We start from the raw sequence: 21,068 nt of genomic DNA on the forward strand, positions 1-21,068 counted from the left end.
CAGGCCTTTCACCCTTCCCGAATGAGTCCAGGCGACTTCCTGGTTGGACAGTGACATGGTGCATGACAGCCAATCACCATGCGTTTTATATATATATATATATATATATATATATATATATATATATATATATATATATATATATATATGAAGTTCCATTTACTCAGTGAAAGGTTCTTAAAAGCTCAGACTCGTTTCACAAGCTACAGGGCCCAAACCTGAGTTAGCTGCTGGGCAGTTTTGCTCAACGGAATGCAAAAACATGATTTCTTCGTGATGTAGTTCTCATGCTCTTTAAATGATGTTTCACATCAACTGCGTGTGTTAATGATTCGGCTGGGCCACTTGAGCTCACTGAGCTGGATTTCTGGGCCTTTATTTTGGCAGCAGGTTCCGTCGGAAGTCGGAGAAGAGGAAGACGGCACTGGTGTTCAAGGATGTAGTAGTAATATCACCATATGTTTTTTTTTAAATTCACAATATTAACATTCTTGACTCAAACTAAACAACATGTGTATCAATATATAAATAAATAAATATGTTGAGTTGTTTTTCTTACCGCCTTTGCGTAACTGACCTACTACTTCCGGTTCCTGCTCCGTGTCCTTCCGGGTCCCGGTCCAGATTTGTCAGCCTGTGCATGGCGTGGTTGACAGAGAGCTGACGATTCAGTCAGGGAACTCGGCTGGAAACGCTCGAACCAAGGCCACCAGAGAAGCCCCGCGGACAGAAGAGAGAATCCGCGTGTCGCCAGGCCGTGTCCCCCGCTGTCTGCGCTCCACTCACTCCGGTCATCGCCTCGGCGGTCCACGGCGCTACGTGAAAAAAAATGGCGGATCTTCCCCAAGAGAAGAGTCTGGACGACTTCTTTGCCAAGCGGGACAAAAAGAAGAAGAAAGAAAAGGGCAAGGGTTCGAAAGAGTCCGCCGTCGCCCCGACAGGCCCCGCGGCTGCCGCGGTGAAGAAGCCCAAGAAGGAGAAGGAGAAGTCGGCCAAGAGCGACAGCCAGGACGCCCAGCTGGAGAAGGTGAGTGCCGCCTCTCGAAACTGCGCTGTCATCCTCCCTCCGTGGCTCCTCGCGTCCGAAACGGTCGCGGTCGGAATTAGTGCAGAACGACGTTGAACTTTCCAGACCACTGACGTGAGGAGTGAGCGCGAGAGAGGAAGAGCCGGGTCTAACATATGGCCTCCATTCCACATGACGCCAGGTCCGCGATCTGTCCCAAATTCCCTACCGACTATAGACGTGTAGTTGTGCGGTGCTGAGACCGCGACTGTACAACGTGAATCCTCACGCTCCCTTCGTCATGAGGCGATCATATCTGCCTTCTTTAAACGCGGCTGTCTCGGTACAGTCCGACTCGATACGCCTCAGCGCTCCACGGTTCGATATGGCAATGGATACTTGCGTTATAGTTCCCCTTCGTCTTTTCGTTCGTGGAATACAAACTGTTCATTGTTGTGAATAATGCGATGTTACACGTCATTGTCAAGGTTTCCATAGCAACAGCTGGTTCTGAGAATATTTCTTGAGCGCCATTAAACTCTGCTGTACAGTGATCCCAGGTCAGTCGTGGTGTTTTGGTGAGAAAATACTGAGAGACTATTAAAAATCTGTGCTACATTATGCTCAGTGAAAGCGTAAAGGTGTTTGTGTGGCGTCTTTAGTGTATACAGTAGCTGTCAATTCTCCACCTGAAAGAGTCTGATCTCAAAACCATTCGTAAACATTGAAATTCCGCATTTAAGAATCGATTCATGTGTATTCTGAAGCGTGTTCTCCCTTCGCTCCTGAGCACTTCCCGGCATTCTACTCCACTGGCTGTATGTTATTGACATCAATACAATAAAAGAGAGGAAATGTTAGTTGCGAGGCCAATAATTGTTCAAAAACGTCTAGTGAGGCTTCGCCATATTCAAAATTATGATGTCAAACCATACAAATACAATTATGTCATAAAGTAGTTGTTTGTATACAGTTGCTTTAAAAGGAAGATTAAGTGTTGACATAAGCAACTACATCGGACGATAAGCAACTACATTGTGCTTACAACAACTGACCAATGTTACGTTGTAGGAAAAGCTATATACTATGGAGCAAATAAAAGGAAGGCTATTATTCAATCAAAAGCCACAATAACTATTTGTTTTTAGTCAATCCATGTAGAGGACAACGATTATTTAACTAAGCTAAACTGCTCCAATGAACATTGTAAAATGTGAAAACGAAATATGAATTTGTGGTATAAATTCTTAGCCAAAAATAAACAGGAGTGTTTACTTAATCTAACAGAAAACTGACTCTCCCAACAGAACATTTCTAAATACTCGGTGACATCACTGACCTCTACAGGCGCATGTGAGTTATGGCAGCTGTGGCCCAGAAGTTAGTTCGATGATAAGCTTCACATAGCCGAGTTGCATGTTGACATTCAGCAACTTGGGTTGAGGTTCATCGTCGCTTTTTGAAGATGAAATCTCACGTGATCAAACATATTTAAACACAGTGGAAACATCTATTACACAACGCATCACAGTGGTGGACATGAACATGACGGTTTTCGGCGTGTTTTTCAGCAAAAAAAATCGTCAACGTCCGTTGCTCACGGTTGTTTCTCTGTCACTTCTTGATTGCCTGCGTTTCCTTCCATGTTTTTTTGTTTGTTTTGTTTTTACGGAGGGGGGCACTGACTTCTAAGATTCGGGGGAACCAACTGACAGCAACTCAAAACTGACTGAAACACACATATAACATCAAGGACCGTACACGGGCACAAGCTTACTCACAGCCACTCTTTGTAAAAGTGGGAAGAAGGGTCAGAAATGATTAGAACTATTCTTCCCTCTGCTCCTGTTCAACCTCTGTGAGATCTGAGAAGACATATGGGGAAGCCTTGATCAATCGAATCATGTAGCCATGTTGTATCATGGTCGTGCATGGTATTTTCTCTGTATTTACCTTGTGTTGAAGGAGATTGAAATAACATTCATTCGTTCGTTTTGGCAAGGAGGATGAGGAGTGGAAGGACTTTGAGCAGAAGGAGGTGGACTACAGTGGCCTTCGTCTCCAGGCTCTGCAGATCAGGTGAGGAACGTGTGTCTGCAGGTCAGACGTGGAGTGTCATGTGTCGGTCGTTGCAACCAGAACACATTTTTTTATTGCTTTAATTTACATGTTCTTTCGTGTCTGATAACGACCTTTCACCTGAAGGTTTACAATCACTGATAAACTGCATATCGTGCCGTACCTGCAGGTGTGTTTGTGTTTTCTGTCACTACAACGTCAGGCTGTATTTTCTTCTCACAAATAAGAGCTTGAGACTCAAACACATTGTGCCGTGAAGTTTCCATTATTCCACCATTGATTATTCCACCATTTAATATTTGGCTGTCATTGAACTTTTTAACTTTATTGAACAGTGAACTACGATAAAACAATGTGTAATATATAAATAATCCGCAGTTCTATTTAACCTATAGGTTAAAGATCTGTCTGGTCTGGCTTTAGAGGACAGTGGAGACAGGAGACAATGTATCCGGCTGACTGGCTCTTGGCTGGATGCTGAGATGTTTCTGTGGTTCTGATGTTGTGAGCTGTGATTTCACTGCCCAAGCTTTTTTAGTCATTTTTCATGAGACCACAAGAGAAGACGTCCCTCCTTTGATTCTAAACTTCCATGTTAGAGCGCTGATCTTCCTGCACCTCTGCAGCGTGATGAATGGCAAGGAGCGCTTGGTTTCCATCACCCGTGTCTCAGGTTGAGCAACGGTTCTTATCCATTAATGGACTTCCAAATAGTCATTGGTTTTCGGAGCATCTCCAACAAGCAGCTGTCACTGCTGTTGTGACTCAGAACGCTGGATGAGCGTCTGCTCCTTGGAGGGCGTCCCCCACGTCTGTGTAACTGTGCCATCCACAGTAGCTTCCCACCGGGCAACTTTCACTGGGCGGGGCCTGGTGCAGTTTTTGGCAGGATCGGGACAGAGTGAGTCTAGCCGGGGGGACCAGCGTTCGTCTTAATAATATCGCGACATTTTCATAATCGTAAGAAGACATCGTAATCTTGATAAATATTTAAATCATTGACCAGCCCCTGCTCAGCTCAATCGATGAGGTATTCGGCTGAACTGCATCACCGTTACTCGTGTTCCTTCTGATTTCACTGTTCAAAAAACACATGATCATAATCATCTTTTCAATGAACAAACTTGTGTCGTCAGAGTGTTCCAGTCTTCGCTTTCTGTGTTTCAGTGATGAGAAGGAGGAGGAAGAGTATGAGAAGGAAGAGGTGGGGGAGGATGGGGAGATCATCCTGGTCAGTGGGGACAAGGTGTCGGGTCCCTGGAACAAGTCCGGTGGCAGCGCTCCGCCCTCTGCTGCCCCTGTTGGTGAGTCATCTTGTGTGCATGTGTCAGCGATGGCAGCGTCTCCTCCTTCCACTGCAACAGTGTGTGTTGCTGTTTCTCCAGAGGAAGTCGAGGTTCCTGAGGTGAAGCCCGCCGGCGTGTACCGCCCTCCGGGGGCCCGGCTGACCACAGCCAAGCGGCAGAATCAGGGGCCGCCAGAGATCTTCAGCGACGCACAGTTCCCCTCCCTGCTGTCCACCGCCAAGCACGTAGAGACACGGAAGTGAGTACGACACAACCCGGAGGTGACTTTCTGAAGAACTCAGATCATGTCAGTGCAGAAACACGGGGTCCTAGTCGACTCATGTCTGCCATCTTATCATGCTTTTACAGCTCTGCTTTTCTGATCCTTGAGTTGAAGTTTGACTTCCATCTGTGATGGTATAGAGAACCACAGAACATGGTGGTGTCATTAGGCTCCTTCATCACATTTCTCCCACAGTTCCTGCGCCTCCTCTGCCTGGAAGTCCCCCAAGTTTAGCTCCACAGCAGTGAAAGCCCCTCTGCTCTTGTCAGTAACGTTGCGTGAGGGAACACGGTGGCTCCTCACTGGGAGGGTGGACGTTTGATGAATGTGCAGCGGCATCTAAATCCGGGGGCTGCAGCCAGGTGTACCACTCGTGTGCCAAGTTCTTGGTCACGTAACTGTTGCCTCGCATCAGAGACCAAAGTCTGCCTGTTTTGGTGAAGTGATGAATCAATACTGGTCAATAGAGAGTGTTTGAACAAGAGAAAAGGTGAGCGGCTGCAGTTGACTTTTGTGTCGCCTTTTGATGATGCCACACTGTTTAGTTTGTCTCTGTACTTTTTGTCATGAAACATAATGTCCAATTTTTTTTCCCCCCTCACCAGACGGGACACATATTCGCTGAGGAACCTTGGGTACGGGCCGTGGCTCCAGCTGCAGGAGGGACACCTCCTCACTGAACAGCTGAAGAGCCAAAGGTTCCTCTACAGCTGGAGCCACCTCACGTTTCCACTGTGGATGTGTCCTGTCTGCTGAAAAAGCTTTTCATTTGGTGTTTCATTGAATAGTGAAGACTTAAGAGTCCCTGCACATGTTAAGGTCAGCAGCAGGGGGCAGCCTTCTGTGGCTCTCCGCCGTGACCACCGTCCGCAGCACCTTGATTCAAACAGAACCACAACTGTGGCCCGCTCGCACCATTCCGATGTCTGAAGTGGCCGCTGTGTTTCAGGGACCGAGAGATGGAGAAGACCTTCGAGGTGGTGAAACACAAGACCCGCGGCCGTGAGGAAAACAGCGGCGCATCGATGCAGCACCTGCAGCTGGACAACCAGTTCGCCATCCTCGGGGACAAGTAAGAGCGACTGCCCGCCGGCCCCTCAGGCCCGGTCCTTCCAGCCACGGTGAGGGAAGCTGGACTCCTGCTGAGCCTCTGTTAGCGCACACACACACACACGCACACACACACACACACACACACGCTCACTTTAGATGGTTCAGAACTGGGGTCGGCAGCAGGGAAGGACGGCACCTGGGGGCACTGTGGACGAGGACGTGGCGACATGAACTCAAACTCGGCAGCGACGCCTGGTTCTCCTCTGGATCATCAAACCACCAAACCACTTTTGTTGCTGCGACTCCGAGCCTCCGAGTACTGAAGCCACGAAACACGACTTGATTTTCTGCAACAACGCAGAGGCCTGATCGCACCCGCGTTTGAGGTGTTTTGACTTCTGAGTTGTGGCTTCAGGAGCAGAGAGACATGGACCTGGAGTGACCTCCAACCCTGCCCCGCCGGGCCTCTGCTGACAAACTGATGTTTTCCTTCATAGTGATGATGATGATGATGGTGGACAGGCTGTGATCCTCGGTTCGAATCCTAAAGTGGCCTTACTGATGGAACGCGCTTTGTCATCTGAAGAGAACTCTAGTGGTCTTTCAGGGCTGCTTCTGGGTCTCACAACAAACTTCTGTCAGGAATGTAGTGCCGTTGCCGTCGACTAACCCTCTCCAGTGTGCTGACCTCCACTCTCCCCCAGAGGATGATGCCGTTCAATACAACTATGGTTTGACAGTTTGAACTCAGCGTCGCTCGCTGGACAGTAGCAGAAACGCTGTGGACAGAGCCGCCGAGAGGAGCGAAGGAGATCCGTCTGGGTCGAACCCTCGCCGCGATGCAACCTGGATGTTTGTCATGAACAGAGAAGAGCCTAACGATAAATAAAGTGATCTTTGTCAACCACCGCTTCAGGTTGAGCTGTTTTCCAGGAGAAACATCGGCGGGTGGCGCTGGTGATCCAAGTGAAGCGCTGACTCTGCTGGCCTTCTCGTGCACACAGCTCCAGAAAACCCTCGATCCATTTTGTTCACGCGGCAGTTCATTCACAGGTCTGTGTCGGATCATTGTGTTGCACAGAGAAGTCCTGGGAGGCAGAGCTGGGCAGGTGAGGACTCAGGAAACTCATTTTCAGAGACACTAGATGGCGCTGTCCCCTGTCAAAAGGCTTTGGCTCAACTATTGCGATTAGTTGTTTGAGGCTTCATGAAAATGTGTCCTGATTCTCAGAGGCCACCAGATGGTGCTGTCTGCTGTAAAATGTTTGGACTTCAACAACAAATCCAACGAAGCCTCACATTATTTCTAAACCAAGAGTGACATCTCGTGGCCTCTGAAAATTAGGAGACTGTTTCGTAAAGCCTCACCAGCACGTCACATCAGGAAGCTCCTCGTATGTCATCATCTCATAGACAAAGCTCCAGTAGTCAGCTCTTTTATTAGACTGGAGTTGGAGAACTTCAGCCCAACAGAGGTCAGGAAAGACGTTCCAAACTGAAGCTCTGCTTCACCCCATGTGCTTCTGCAGTCCATCAACTCTTCACTTCCTGGAGAGAAAACACACGTGTTCCTCCTCAACCTTGAACATTTGGGAGAGTCACTCGACGAGGGGTCACTGACCTTTGGGGGGGGTGGAGTCGGGAATCCATCGTTCCCTTCCAGGTAGTGTGAGTCTCTTCTCTCCATATTGGAGACCTGTCCTCAGTTTTCAACCCTTTTTCAAATCAAAGTTTGTTGGTTTCACTTCCTGATCCATGATGTCGATGAGGCCAGTGAAGTTTCCTCAAAAGCATCAAACACTCAAAGAGATTTTTTTTAAATATGTACTGAAGGAAGTACTCTGCACACGAGGCAGTAACAGAGCTGACTGTGGTTGGTTGTCAAAGACACCCTCTAAAATGGCGACACAAACCTTTCCATCCTCTGCGAGTGCTGCATTCGAGAGTTTCTCCTGCATCATGTCCAGCTGCCAAAGAAAACAAGTCACTTTGTTGTCAGAATAAAAAGATCAGATTTATGAACCGTCTTATTTCATCTTCCCTATATCCGATTATTATCACTAATATACAGTTATTTATTTATCTTGATCAATTCTTTGTGTCCCGTTGCCTCATGTTCACTCCACACAATGTAGTTTAAGTCTAATATAAAACACAGAAGCAAAATTCATGTAGCAGATGATGTTTGTGTTTTATTGATTCGTCTCAGAAAATGTTACTTTTCTTCTTCATAACGCTTCAATCGTGCTGAAGATTGACATTTTAACTCACAGCTTTGTGTGTAAACAAAGTCTGTTGCTAAAGTAAATGAAACAAGTTACAAACTTGTGAAATGGAAACATGATCATGAGGAAAGGAAACTCAAAGATCTGGACTGATTTCTAGCATCTTCTCATCCAAGAGGGTTCATGTTGAAAGAGGAATCGCTGCGTCTTACCGAGCCTGCGAGGAGCAGCGCCAGGAAACACACCAACAGAAGCGACCTCATGATGGACGTTTGTCTGCGTCCACTCCGCTCTCAGGATTTGAAGCGTCAGTGGGCGGAGCCTGGCCGTCCACAAGATCACGAGTCACGAAGGTCAACAGCCTGAGGTTCATCCCAAATCAAGCTCCAGTCACCACAGTGACGGGTCAAAGACCATTTGTGCTCTACAGGACGTACGGATCTGGATATGGACGGATCCCTCTGTCTGTGCTCTGCCTTCATTTCCTCTGTATTTCTGCACGTTTCCACAAAGTGTAAGGATACGGGGCAAACAGAGCAGTACCACCTGAAACCATGGGGGGCAGTGTTGCTGTTCCTACCTGATACACATCTCTAATGAGACACGAAGAGGACATAACAATGGTAGAAACTCTCCGTCCTCCAGTGGCCATATATTTAACGTCCTCAGCGACCACCACCTCCTACAACGCTGCCTCTGTTTCCTCTTCTGTGCAAGAGCTACATGATCAATGCTTCTTCCACAGTCGCCATGTTGGTTTTGGAGTTCGTTGTTGTCATAAACGTTTGACTGTGGGCTGCTCCCCCTGCTGGATATATTGGTGAACAGCAATACCAACGTGAAGAACACAAGGAAGCATGTGATCAGAGAAACAGCTTCACCTCCAGGACTGGTTTCAGACTTGAACCAGCACCCTGGTGTCACCTGAGGAGCTCCAAATGGACTCATGAGCTCATGGAGGTTTCTCATTTCTAGTTCGAGGAACAAATGGTTCAGTTCTGGGAGGGAGACGGATGATTTTAGCCATCAATTCAGGGGTTCAGTTCAGAAGATTGAAGGTCTCCATAAGCCCTGGAGACGGAGGGTTTAAGGTTCGGTGCTGTCACTTTCAGGGCCTGCGAAACAAAGCGTTTTCGAGGGGCGGGGCTTAAGCACATTTCCTTATGTAAAATATTATAGAGAGTTTTGTGCAAACAGACACACACTGCTGTGTTCAATACTACTTTCAAAGACTCAAATCAGTGAATGATTGTGCTTTAAATGCATGTAATATATAAAATATATACCCTGACCCTTCCCTATAATATAATGTTTCATCTGAAATTGCAGATGCTTCAGAGTAAATGATTCTTCTCATAAATATTATTGTTTCTGGAACAGTGACGATAAACACGACGAAAACCTCACATTTCAGGAAAAACATGCGTGAATCCTGCGTCGGTTAAAAACCACAGGAAGAAACTACCAAACCCAAAACCAGTGGAGTTGGGACCTTGTGTAAATCGTAAATAAAAACAGAACACAATGATTTGCAAATCCCTTTCTACTTATATTCAACTGAATACACTGCAAAGACAAGACGTTTAATGTTTGAACTGAGAAACGTAATTTTCTTTTGCAAATAATTATCAATTTAGAATTGAATGGCAGCAACACGTTGCAAAACAGTTGGCACAGGGGCATTTTTACTGCTGTGTTACATGGCCTTTCCTTGTAACAACACTCAGTAAAGGTTTGGGAACTGAGGAGAGCAATTCTTGAAGTGTTTCGGGGGGAATTCTTTCCCATTCTTGCTTGATGTACACCTTCAGTTGCTCCACAGTCCGGGGTCTCCGTTGTCGTATTTTAGGCTTCATAATGCGCCACACATTTTCAGTGGGGGACAGGTCTGGACTACAGGCAGGCCAGTCTAGTACCCGCCCTCTTTTACCACGAAGCCACGCTGTTGCAACGCGTGCAGAATGTGGCTCGACATTGTCTTGCTGAAATAAGCAGGGGCGTCCATGAAAAAGACGCTGCTTGGATGGCAACATATGTTGCTCCAAAACCTGTATGTACCTTCCAGCATTAATGGTGCCTTCACAGATGTGTAAGTTAGCCACTAATGCACCCCCGTACCGCCACAGAGGCTGGTGCCTCTAACAGTCTGGATGGTTCTTTTCCTCTTTGGTCCGGAGGACACGACGACCACATTCTCCAAAAACAAGTGGAAATGTGGACTTTTCCACTTTGCATCAGTCCATTTTAGATGAGCTCAGGCCCAGCAACGCCGGCGGCGCTTCTGGGTGTTGTTGATAAACAGAGTTTGAACTTGCACGTACAGACGTAGCGAGGGACTGTAGTGACTGGCAGTGGTTCTCTGAAGTGCTCCTGAGCCCGTGTGGTGACGCCCTTGACACAGTGATGCCGGTATTTGATGCCGCCCGAGGGACCGAAGGTCACAGGCATCCAATGTTGGTTGTCGGCCTTGCCGCTTCCGCGCAGTAATTTCTCCAGATTCTCTCAACCTTTTGATGGTATTATGGACTGCTGATGATGAAATCCCTATATTTCTTGCAATAGCTCGTTGAGAAATGGTGTTCGACAACTTGCTCATGCATTTGTTCACAAAGTGGTGACCCTGGCCCCGTCCTTGTTTGTGAATGACTGAGCACTTCAGGGGAGTCATGGCTCCCACCTGTTCCCAATCACTCACCTGTTCACCTGTGGGATGTTCCAAAGAAGTCTTTAAAGAGCATTCCTCAACTTTCTAAGGCGTTTTTGCCACTTGTGCCAACTTTTTTGAAACACGTTGCAGGCATCAAATTCCAAATGAGCTAATATTTGCAAAGTTTACCAGTTCAAACGTCTTGTCTTTGCAGTGAATTCAATTGGATATAAGTTGAAAGGGATTTGCAAATCATTGTGTTCTGTTTTTATTTAGGTCCCAACTCCACTGGTTTTGGGTTTTGTCAGTTAAGAACTCGTCAACAGAAAGAAAAGCTGGAAGCCTGTTTCTAATCTGGACTCTAAATAAAATAACAACAGGTATAAGAGAGGAAAACGCCTCACACAGCGCTGGAATGTTTTTGTTCTGTTTGAACGTGTTTCTGGAGCAGAGTGGCTGCACAATACCTGAATGTGTCAGTAGAGGGCAGTGCAGACAGGCAGGGAGAACTGACCTGTGATGTTGTGTTGACACCTTCAGTCCACTTCAGAAGCTCACGTGAGTGACCGACCGCTGTGACGTCACACTCCCTCACCTTCTACAGCCACCAGTGTTTTGTTGGCTTCACTGTTGAGAGCATGCGCAGGTGCAGACGTGGATCAGGTCATGTGACTTGGATTCAGCTGCGGAGCTGCTGCGTGTCATAACTTCGTTCCAGTCCAAGTCATGTGACCGAGTCCACACCTCTGCTGGTGGAACCAACAGGTCGGACCAGATTCCTGCAGGGTCATGTGACTCAGAGATCAGAGCATAAATATCTGGAGGAAACTGAAGCCAGTCAGTCGTCAGTGAAATGGAGGCCAGAGCTGAAGTTCTCTCCTGTTCCATCTGTCTGGATCTACTGAAGGATCCAGTCACTCTCAACTGTGGACACAGCTTCTGTCAGGTCTGTGTTGAAGGTTACTGGGACTCAGAAGGTGAGAGGAACATCTGCCAGTGTCCTCAGTGCAGACGGACCTTCAGACGGAGGCCTGTCCTGCAGAAGAACGTCATGTTAGCAAAGTTAGTGGAGGAGCTGAAGAAGACTGGACTCCAAGCTGCTGACCTCTGCTATGCTGGACCTGAAGATGTGGCCTGTGACTCCTGCACTGGGAGGAAGCTGAAAGCCCTCAAGTCCTGTCTGCTGTGTCTGACCTCTTACTGTGAGCAACACCTCCAGCCTCATCTAGAAGCTCCGGCCTTCAGGAGACACAAGCTGGTCCAGCCGTCCAAGCAGCTCAAGGAGATCATCTGCCCTCAACACGATGAGGAGAAGAAGATGTTCTGTCGTACTGATCAGCAGGTCATCTGTCACCTCTGTGCTGTGGACCAACACAGAGACCACCACATTGTCTTGGCCGCAGCAGAGAGAAGAGAGCGAGAGAAAGAGGTGGATCAGAGTCGAGGAAGGATCCAGCAGAGGATCCAGGAGAGACAGGAAGAGCTGAAGCTGCTTCAGCAGGAGCAGAAGACCATCAGAGACTCTGCTGATAAAGCAGTGAAGGACAGTCAGGAGAGCCTCCAGCAGATGATCCAGAACCTGCAGATAAGAATGCTTGTTGTGGAGCATCAGATCAGATCTCGGCAGGAGACTGAAGCCGCTGGAGTCCGAGGACTTCAGAAGCAGCTGGAGCAGGAGATCGCTGAGCTGAAGAAGAAAGATGCTGAGCTGCAGCAGCTGTCACTCACCGACAGTCACTTGGTCTTTCTCCAGAACTGGTCCTCACTCTCACAGGTCAGTGAAGACACGCCCTCCTCCAGGACCCACGTCCGTCCTCACTGCTGCTTTGAGGAAGTGTCAGCAGCCGTGTCAGCCAGCAGAGAGCGACTCCAGGACCTTCTGAGAGACACCTGCACCAACATCTCACTCATGCTCGTGCCACAGCCCAAGACCAGAGCTGAGTTCCTCAGGTTCTCACGGGACATCACTCTGGATCCAAACACTGCAGGCTCATGGTTGTTGTTGTCTGAAGGAAACAGGAAAGTGAGAGACGTGGGGGAAAAACAGTCTCCTCCTCATCATCCAGACAGATTCACTGATCATCCTCAGGCCCTGAGTAAAGAGCCTCTGACTGGACTATGTTACTGGGAGGTGGAGAGGAGAAGAGGAGCCATTCATGTAGCAGTCTCATACAAGAACATCAGCAGATCAGGAAGAGAAAGTTTATATGGATATAATGACAAATCTTGGTCTTTATGGTGTGACGACTCTGGTTGTTCATTCACACACAACAGCATCAAAACTGAAGTCTCCACAGCTCCACCCTCCAGAGTGGGAGTGTACCTGGATCACTCTGCAGGTCTTCTGTCCTTCTACAGCGTCTCTGGAACCATGACCCTCCTCCACAGAGTCCACACCACCTTCACTCAGCCTCTACATGCTGGAGTTTGTGTCTGGTCCTCGTCCTCCTCATGTGAGATCCAGAAGCTGAACGAAACCACAGTGTGAGTTGTGTCTCACAAACTCTTCCTGCTGGTTGTTGACTTCTTTCCTCTCCAGCAGTGTGTTTGTGTCCTTCTGTGTGTCATTATTGTTGGGCTCTAAACACTTGTGTCTCTGTGTGTAACAATGATCCGACTTTATTCATATCAATGTTCCCAAAGTTCTTTTACTGGCAAAACTGTGTGAACTTGGTTTTGATGTCAGGTTTGTGTCTTGTGAGTTTCAGTCACTTTCTTTGCAGCCACCTGATTTTTGTGTATCAATGTTGTGTGTTCCTGTTTCTAACACACCAACTCACCTTCTCTGTGTATTTTAGTCATGTGATGTGTGTGTTTCTCAGTGGGTTTGGATTCTGGACAATTGATCATGTGACTCAAATCACTGAAATAAAGCTGAGGGTGAACAGTGGTGCTGGAGTGTGTTTTTCTTGTGGCTGCGACTCACCACCAGGGGTCGCCAGAGAAGCAACAGAATACACGTGTCACCGTAATTTGGGCAGAAATGAGGAGAAAGTAGAAACATCTGAGTGGAGTTGCATTTTCATGCCGCGTCATCAGAACCAGTCGGCAGGTGAACAAAGCCCAATCACTGAAGAAGATCCCAAAGGACCTCAAGGGAGATGGTTCCTGACCGCCCTGTTGTTCTCCTCAACAATGGCTCAGTGTGAAGAACATGGAGGTGCATCATCTGCCTCAAGTCCTCAGCCATCAGGGGGAACAGTGCCAAAGGTCGTCAGAGGAAAGGAGGCGTTTGTGGTTGGTGAAGCTGAACCAGGATCATGGAGGCAAAAATCCCACCTCTGATATTGTTGGGCTCATTTCCTGTCTGGTGAGTGACATGTTGGTGGCAGCGGTTCTTCTGCTGTGATGAGGATCATCTTCATTCATATCACGTCACACGTGTCATGATGGACCTGACTCTCCTCAGTCTGAGGAGCCTGCTGCGGTCGCTGAGCTCAGACGTGCTGCGTCTCTCCATCGGAAGCATGACACAGATTTGGTCCCACCTGTTAGAGTGACAGGGCAGCCAGAGGTCAGCAGGAGAAACAGGAAGGTCACGCTCCCTGCTGAGACTGAAGGATGGAGCTGCTGCAGCTGCTGAGCAGCCACGTGGCTGGTGCTCAGACCACAACAAAGGGCCTCCATCCCAAACAGGACCATGGTTGTCTTCATCTGGTCAGCATTTACTGTGAACCACAGAACAAATGAACATGGAAGCCACGCTGTGAAACGTCTCCCGACTCAGTCATGTGACGGACGCTGACGTGGTCTTTGATCTACAGTATGATTGAAAAATGTTTATGAATCTCAGTTCAAAGTGAAATGCTCCCGATGACTGAATGACAAACTCCACAGTGAAGTCACTCTCGACTCACAGCTCATGTTTTCATGCTCCTCTTTCACACTGATACATTTGCTTAGGTTCAATACAGTGGCGAGCCGTTCACTTCATGAGAAGTCAATCCGCCTCTTCACGTGTCCGGTCGGAATGTGCGGCGTGAGTTCGGCGAGCAACGGACGCCAGTCATCATCTGCTGTTTTGTTCTGAGTCTGTTTCCATGTTTCCACTTCATTTTAAGATGTTTGATCAGTGAGAGTTCATCTTTCAAAAGAGATCATTTTTCTGACAGCGGCTCTGGTTTCAGACGTGGTGCACCGCTGCGCTAGTTAGCATGTGGCAGAAACCCTCTTGTACACTCATTTGCAAAGCGGCAGTTTGGTGTCAGACTGGAACAAGACGGCCTCATCTTGCCAACAGTGGCACGAGACACACGTCTGTGCGCCGCGTCATCAACATATTAAAGGTGAAAAACATCCATATCTGAAGCGCCTGCTCTCACAAGGGCTGAGTCTGTGGCAGTGGCCTGATTGGAAGAGGCCAACAAAGCCTTTCTCCACCTGGGTTATTGAGCCTGTGCGGCTGTAGATGCTGGAGAAACGCAGGGGCAGAGAGCAGCACAGTAAGCGCTGGAATGTCTCTAAACATCTGTGATGTCATTGCTCTGAAGCATGTCTGCCCATAAAAATCCATTGATGTTGAAGCCACAGGGGTCAAAGTTGAGCCGCGGCTGGCTTGACTTTAGTCCCAGACGCGTCGGAGACGTTGACTCCAGGGCGCAGTCTTTCCCATCTGAGCAACATTCCTGACTTGGTTTTGCAGTTAGGAATCAGGAAAATACAGCGGAACCTCGGTTTTCAAACGTCCCACACGTCAAACAAATCAGAATTCGAATAAAAATGTAGAGATTTTTTGGCTTCGGATTTTGAATGAAAATCCAGAACTCGAACGCCCCCGAAAAATGCAGAAAAAAACGTGGGCGGACCGATCATCTGACCCATGACACGCTTTGTCATTGTGTATAACGCAGCCTCTGTATGCAGACGTGTCCCGTTAGCTCCATTTACTGACTGTTTCTTCTTCATATTGAGGTGTAAAACCTTTCCTGTCTCCACACTGGAGCGTGGTAGAGTGTCACAGGGGAGGTGCTGGAGCGCTCACTCCAGGGTTTGATGTCCTGTTGTGGGCTGGAGCTGGGACAGGGATGAGGCCAGTCTGGGACAGAGCGTGACTTGGTTTCTGACTTTGTCACAGCCAAACTGCACAGAAGCGCACATTCAGAGCTGGACACGCACCGGGCACCTCTTCACTTCTGGAGAGACCTCACTCACTCGGCAACCCCTCCCACATGCAGCGGCCACACACATAGAGGAACAGCCACCTGCAGCAGACACTCTACATTCACTCCTACAAAAGACTAGTTTAAGGCTTGGAACGCATTAGTTCTTTTTCCATTCATTGTAATGGGAAAAATTGATTCGGACTGCGAATAATTTGCTTCTCGAACGGCCGTCTGGGACAGATTGTGATCGAGAACCGAGGCACCACTGTACTGACTCAGGCAGCAGGGATAACCATGGCATCAGAAAACAGGGAAGGGAGCGAATGAACGGACGAGGAAAGCCAATGATCTAAGAACCAAATGGAGTCGATCTGGCACACGTTGATGGAACGAAGGCGCTTCAGAGCGCTGCAACGATGATTTGTAGATCAGCTCCAGCCGTGTGCCATCACCATGGCAACGCTCCGACAGCCAAGGGAGAGGAACAAACAGGGAAGTGACAGGACAAAATAAAAGTGAATCATGAGTCATGTCACTTTGAACTTCAGTTGATGAGCATTTGCCAGAAGGTCGGCCAACACTAACATCACATGTCACATGTGTCACGTGACTGAGTTTGGACACATGTTAGTGCCGAGTGCAGATGTTCATTTGTCCTGTGGTGTCAGCCTCAACATGCCGAGCCTGACCTTGACCCCGGGTCAGGTTCTCGTCATGTGACTTCCTGAAGCTGAACTTGTGTGATGTTGTTTGTGTCTTTGACTTTTTGTCTTTTAATTCCAGTCTCTTTATCCTCTGTGTTTTTGTCCCGATGCACACGAACATCAACAATATTATCAAATGAGAATAAATCAATAAAAGATGTTGAATGGAAACACAGTAAATGTTGTTGATTTGAGTCGGTTGTTTCAGTGGGTTTTGTCTGAGCTTCCAAGTCTTCAGATTTTTCTAACCCATTGGCGTCTACCGTGTGGGCAAGTGGATCAGAAATGAGGGTTTCCCATCCATCTTCTCCTGCCTCCTGAGGTCGGGTCATGGGGGCAGCAGCTGCAGCACAGGAGCCCAGTGTTTCCAGGACCAGTGACTTCAGAGTCATTCTCCTCTCTGTGACTCTCGGATCTAAACCAACATTGATGTATTTAGTTCCATCTGTGGACGTCATGACTTTATTCTCCTCATGGTCCAAAGTAAACTCTCGGTGACGTCAGCGGCCTGTTGACCTGGTCACCATGGCAACCATCATTTCCAAGAATCCCTCAGCTGGTTGAAGGAAGTGTGAAAACAGGTGGGACCAGATTCCAGCAGCATCAGTCATCGGAGTCACGTCACTGTTGATTTCCTTGTTCAGGTGTGAAGAGCAAACTCAACAATGCAGACGTGTCCAAGTGTCTCAGAGTCAGTGGAGGGTCAGAGGTGAGGAGGCCAATTCAGGGCTGTTGTTTGGGAAAGAAAGTTGTGTCTCACACAGTGGTCCTCACTGTTTCAGGAGCCACATCCTCACGCTGCTGTTTGTGGATGAGGCCGGCGACGACAGCAGCTGGGAGTCACATGGCAACATGGAGAGGTGGGAGGGTTGAACACTGAAGGAAACTAGCTCTGCTCTGACACACACACCTGCACCACATGACTCGTCTGGACAGAGACGCAGCAGGCAAAGAAGTCACCCTCAAATCCCACTGTGAAAGGAGGCGGGACTCCAGCCAGTCACCCTCTGATCCACGGTGCTGCCAGCTCACCGCAGCTGGTCACATGGTTTCACAATAGGAAACTAGTGCTAGAAGACCAGTCGACACAGTCGACGATAATCGACCCTGAAATTAGTCGACGAGTCGTGATGTCATCGTTCTTCATGAGAGGAGAAATGCCTGAGGCTCCGGGACCACTTCACAAAGGACACATCAAAGGACGGACACTTTCGACACCACATTTTGCTTAAATATAATGAAATGGAACATTTACATACATCTGATAAAGATAAGATGAGACTCGGCTCTGAAGCTCATGTCCAACCAACCCTGAAGCTTGATCCGTCGGCTCTGTCAATAACGTCTCTATCATCTACGATGTTCTTCCCACTTTGAAAGATTCCTCTTGAGAAAGAAGGCAGATCTACTGCCCTCTGCTGGTCTGTCACTGTGTCTGAACTAGCAACACCATGCTAGTTTATCTCCGGAGAGTTAGCGACACTGAACAGCAGCGCTAACGTTCACTCACCAGGTGCAAACAAGGCTCGACTCATCTGTATGAGTTGGACGGTCGAGTCATTTCCCTCAGTTTCAGTCTGTGGATTTGATCTGCAAACATCAACAGGTTCAGCTCTGATTCATGTTTCAATGTACGACAGTAAAACAAGTGCTGACTCATTGTACACACTGATGCACTTGAGATTATTGAAGCTCTCTCTCACATGAGGCAGCAAACTGAACCAACGTGAGGCCCGTGGGCCAGAAGAGGCCCCTCAAGTGCAGGAGTCCGACCCTGGGGAGGAGTCAACAGCATCAATGACCACATCAACTTTGCTTCAGAGAGACTCACACAGTCATCAGCAGAAGACTGAAGCAGAGAAAATAAATGTGGCTGATGTTTGAGATCCAGAGACGAATCAGCGTCGAGGAGAAGTGAGTTGAAGGATCCGATCACCATGGCAACGATCAAAGCTCCGCCCCACCATCATTTACAGGAATCCCAAAGTTGTTTCGAGGAAGTGTGAAAATGAGTGGAACCAACGGGTCGGAGCAGATTCCTGCAGGATCATGTGACTCAGCACTTTGAGTGTGTTATTTTTGTTGGAAATTAAAGATTCATCAGTTGTGAACCGTCAGTGAAATGGAGAGGACCAACGTTGATCTGCAGAGAGAATCTTTCTCCTGTTCCATCTGTCTGGATCTACTGAAGGATCCAGTCACTCTCAACTGTGGACACAGCTTCTGTCAGGTCTGTGTTGAAGGTTACTGGGACTCAGAAGGTGAGAGGAACATCTGCCAGTGTCCTCAGTGCAGACGGACCTTCAGACGGAGGCCTCTCCTGCAGAAGAACATCATGTTAGCAGACTTAGTGGAGGAGCTGAAGAAGACTGCACTCCAAGCTGCTGACCTCTGCTATGCTGGACCTGAAGATGTGGCCTGTGACTCCTGCACTGGGAGGAAGCTGAAAGCCCTCAAGTCCTGTCTGGTGTGTCTGACCTCTTACTGTGAGCAACACCTCCAGCCTCATCTAGAAGCTCCGGCCTTCAGGAGACACAAGCTGGTCCAGCCGTCCAAGCAGCTCCAGGAGATCATCTGCCCTCAACACGATAAGGTGAAGGAGATCTTCTGTCGTACTGATCAGCAGGTCATCTGTCACCTCTGTGCTGTGGACCAACACAAAGACCACCACATTGTCTCAGCCGCAGCAGAGAGAAGAGAGCGAGAGAAAGAGGTGGATCAGAGTCGAGGAAGGATCCAGCAGAGGATCCAGGAGAGACAGGAAGAGCTGAAGCTGCTTCAGCAGGAGCAGAAGACCATTAGAGACTCTGCTGATAAAGCAGTGAAGGAGACTCAAAAGAACCTCCAGCAGATGATCCAGAACCTCCAGAGAAGAATGTCTGATGTGGAGCAGCAGATCAGATCTCGGCAGAAGACTGAAGCCGCCCGAGTCCGAGGACTTCAGAAGCAGCTGGAGCAGGAGATCACTGAGCTGAAGAAGAAAGATGCTGAGCTGCAGCAGCTGTCACTCACCAACAGTCAATTGGTCTTTCTCCAGAACTGGTCCTCACCCTCAGAGGTCAGTGAAGACACGCTCTCCTCCAGGACCCACGTCCGTCCTCACTGCTGCTTTGAGGAAGTGTCAGCAGCCGTGTCAGCCAGCAGAGAGCGACTCCAGGACCTTCTGAGAGACACCTGCACCAACATCTCACTCATGCTCGGAGCAGAGCCCAAGACCAGAGCTGAGTTCCTCAGGTTCTCACAGGACATCACTCTGAATCCAAACACTGCAGCCTCATGGTTGTTGTTGTCTGAAGGAAACAGGAAAGTGACCTTCATGGATGAAAATCACTCTCCTCCTCATCATCCAGACAGATTCACTTGTTATCTTCAGGTCCTGAGTAAAGAGCCTCTGACTGGACGTTGTTACTGGGAGGTAAAGAGGGGAGGAGGAGCTGCAGTAGCGGTCTCATACAAGAACATCAGCAGATCATGGGAAGAAAGTGGATTTGGATATAATGACAAATCTTTGTTTATGGTGTGGCGACTCTGGTTGTTCATTCACACACAACAGCATCAGAACTCAAGTCTCCACAGCTCCACCCTCCAGAGTGGGAGTGTACCTGGATCACTCTGCAGGTCTTCTGTCCTTCTACAGCGTCTCTGGAACCATGACCCTCCTCCTCAGAGTCCACACCACCTTCACTCAGCCTCTACACGCTGGGCTCAGGGTCTGGTCCTCCTCATGTGAGATCCTGAAGCTGAACTAAACCACAGTGTGAGAATGACTGTGTCTCACAAACTCTTCCTGCTGGTTGTTGACTTCTTTCCTCTCCAGCAGTGTGTTTGTGTCCTTCTGTGTGTCATGATTGCTGGGCTTTAAACACTTGTGTCTCTGTGTGTAATAATGATCCCACTATATTAAAATAATGTTCCCAAAGTTCTTTTACTGGCAAAACTGTGTGAACGTGGTTTTGATGTCAGGTTTGTGTCTTGTGAGTTTCAGTCACTTTCTTTGCAGCCACCTGATTTTTGTGTATCAATGTTGTTGTGTGTTCCTGAGAATGTTCCTGTTTCTAACACACCAACTCACCTTCTCTGTGTATTTTAGTCATGTGATGTGTGAGTTTCTCAGTGGGTTTGGATTCTGGACAATTGATCATGTGACTCCAATCACTGAAATAAAGCTGAGGGTGAACAGTGGTGCTGGAATGTGTTTTTCTTGTGGCTGCGACTCACCACCAGGGGTCGCCAGAGAAGCAACAGAATACACGTGTCACCGTAATTTGGGCAGAAATGAGGAGAAAGTAGAAACATCTGAGTGGAGTTGCATTTTCATGCCGCGTCATCAGAACCAGTCGGCAGGTAAACAAAGCCCAAGCACTGAAGAAGATCCCAAAGGCCCTCAAGGGAGATGGTTCCTGACCGCCCTGTTGTTCTCCTCAACAATGGCTCAGTGTGAAGAACATGGAGGTGCATCATCTGCCTCAAGTCCTCAGCCATCAGGGTCCTGGAGACATACAGGTCCTGAAGAGGTGGCAGGCTGCAACCATCACCTTCTCAGCAGAACATACGATGCGCTGCAGTCTGCTCTTGTTCCTGGAGGTGGCGCTGTTGTACCAGACAGTGATAGAGGAGGTGAGGATGGACTGGATGATGGTCGTGTAGAACTCCACCAGCTACTTCGTTGGCAGTCCGAGTTTC

General features: G+C 48.3%; 2 protein-coding genes and 1 pseudogene across 3 annotated transcripts; all 3 read left to right on the forward strand.

Moving 5' to 3' along the window:
- Nucleotides 1-606: 606 nt before the first annotated feature.
- On the forward strand, nucleotides 607-6,618 carry cdv3 (carnitine deficiency-associated gene expressed in ventricle 3). 2 transcript variants are annotated; one of them, XM_053860583.1, is made up of 5 exons: nucleotides 607-1,027; nucleotides 3,012-3,085; nucleotides 4,253-4,389; nucleotides 4,471-4,630; nucleotides 5,604-6,618. In XM_053860583.1, the coding sequence occupies exons 1-5, from the start codon at nucleotides 830-832 to the stop codon at nucleotides 5,728-5,730; spliced, it is 696 nt and encodes a 231-aa protein (XP_053716558.1). In that variant the 5' UTR covers nucleotides 607-829; the 3' UTR covers nucleotides 5,731-6,618. The 2 variants fall into 2 exon arrangements, with proteins under 2 accessions (XP_053716558.1, XP_053716557.1); XM_053860582.1 differs by having other exon boundaries at nucleotides 3,009-3,085; nucleotides 5,604-6,611.
- A 2,912-nt stretch (nucleotides 6,619-9,530) lies between these two features.
- LOC128756233 (tripartite motif-containing protein 16-like) lies at nucleotides 9,531-15,392 on the forward strand. The gene has a single exon (XM_053860581.1). The coding sequence runs from the start codon at nucleotides 11,433-11,435 to the stop codon at nucleotides 13,065-13,067; it is 1,635 nt and encodes a 544-aa protein (XP_053716556.1). The 5' UTR covers nucleotides 9,531-11,432; the 3' UTR covers nucleotides 13,068-15,392.
- Nucleotides 15,393-16,814: 1,422 nt separating this feature from the next.
- On the forward strand, nucleotides 16,815-20,704 carry LOC128756553 (tripartite motif-containing protein 16-like; annotated as a pseudogene).
- Nucleotides 20,705-21,068: the final 364 nt, after the last annotated feature.

This window comes from Synchiropus splendidus, chromosome 3 (assembly GCF_027744825.2).
Source record: "Synchiropus splendidus isolate RoL2022-P1 chromosome 3, RoL_Sspl_1.0, whole genome shotgun sequence".
In the NCBI taxonomy this organism is placed as follows: domain Eukaryota; kingdom Metazoa; phylum Chordata; class Actinopteri; order Syngnathiformes; family Callionymidae; genus Synchiropus; species Synchiropus splendidus.

What these genes read in the sequence shown, in the direction of transcription:
- cdv3 (XM_053860582.1), top strand. Translation starts at nt 830, where the DNA reads ATGGCGGATCTTCCCCAAGAGAAGAGTCTGGACGACTTCTTTGCCAAG. An exon ending in CTCCAGGCTCTGCAGATCAG is followed by an intron (nt 3,086 to 4,252) that starts GTGAGGAACGTG and finishes TCTGTGTTTCAG; the next exon opens with TGATGAGAAGGAGGAGGAAG. An exon ending in AAGCACGTAGAGACACGGAA is followed by an intron (nt 4,631 to 5,603) that starts GTGAGTACGACA and finishes GCTGTGTTTCAG; the next exon opens with GGACCGAGAGATGGAGAAGA.
- LOC128756233 (XM_053860581.1), top strand. Translation starts at nt 11,433, where the DNA reads ATGGAGGCCAGAGCTGAAGTTCTCTCCTGTTCCATCTGTCTGGATCTA.